General features: G+C 52.3%; 1 protein-coding gene across 1 annotated transcript in view; it reads right to left on the minus strand.

The window, feature by feature from the left end:
- Positions 1–992, minus strand: part of RANBP10 (RAN binding protein 10) — a gene marked incomplete at its 5' end in the record, with an annotated part of 53,541 nt that overhangs the window by 5,715 nt on the left and 46,834 nt on the right. The window contains 1 exon segment of the mRNA XM_010146055.1: positions 380–575. Within this exon segment, the coding sequence (XP_010144357.1) occupies positions 380–575 (196 nt within the window).

A 992-nucleotide genomic window follows, 5' to 3' on the forward strand; every position in this document is an offset into this window, starting at 1 on the left:
GCGGGAGGGGCTGCCTCACCCCCCGAAGGGCAGGTGGTACCGACTGAGTGAGGCAGCAGCAACAAACCCAGACTCAACAGGAGAGATTCTGTGCAAACTACCACCCTGGGCTCCGATGTCATCGGTCTAATGGGGCGGGTTGGTGATGCAACAAGAGCGTCACAATATTCCTCATGAGATCAGCCTCCGAGCCCGAGCCAGAGCAGGGCGACTGCAACAGGCTTGTGGCTGCTGGGAACAGCAGTGACCTTGTAGAGACACAGAGTTATTTTGGTGTTCAGAAGAGCAGGACAGGTGCACTTCTGGCTCCTCAGAAAGCAGCCTGAGCCCTCCCCCACCACCTCACCCTCCTCAGGCATCTACAACGGAAAACAAATACCTGGTTTCTTGGTTACTCGTACTACTGTGCTGCTGCGATTTGGTAGAGTCTGTAGAGTTGGACTCAGAGTAGTTCACAGACGAGGGGGAGGAGGAGGAGGACGATGAAGATGATGAACTCAGTGTTGGATATTTACTATGACCCTGTTTGCTTTTTGAGGACATGACTCCATTGCTACAGGTGGGACTGTCTGCTCCTGGAAGTCAAGAAGAAAGGGAGAAAAGAGCAGACTGACAACATCGCTCTGTTGCAAAGTCAATCATCTGGCAAGAAGGCAGAAAATAAAACCGCGGATCTTAAACTGCCATTCATCACTCTTAAATCCAACGGGTTCAGAGGAAACACAGGCGAATGTGGAAGGAACCCCACAGCTCACCGGCAACGTCTGAGCTCCCGGGAGGTCTAAACCCAGGCTGTAACTACGAGGTGGGCAGAGTACAGAAATGAGTGTTGAAACACGAGGTACGGGTGGTTTGTAAAGAGGTTTCCAAACCCTCTTCTCACCAAGCCACGTATTTCTCATAGAGCCTGCATTCAGGGAAAGGTTGAAGGTGCAGGCAACACCTGGGCCATGAGGAGAAGACCCTGCAAACAGAACTTCCGGGGCTTCCCA

This window comes from Buceros rhinoceros, unplaced genomic scaffold (genome assembly GCF_000710305.1).
Source record: "Buceros rhinoceros silvestris isolate BGI_N320 unplaced genomic scaffold, ASM71030v1 scaffold3402, whole genome shotgun sequence".
Taxonomy (NCBI): domain Eukaryota; kingdom Metazoa; phylum Chordata; class Aves; order Bucerotiformes; family Bucerotidae; genus Buceros; species Buceros rhinoceros.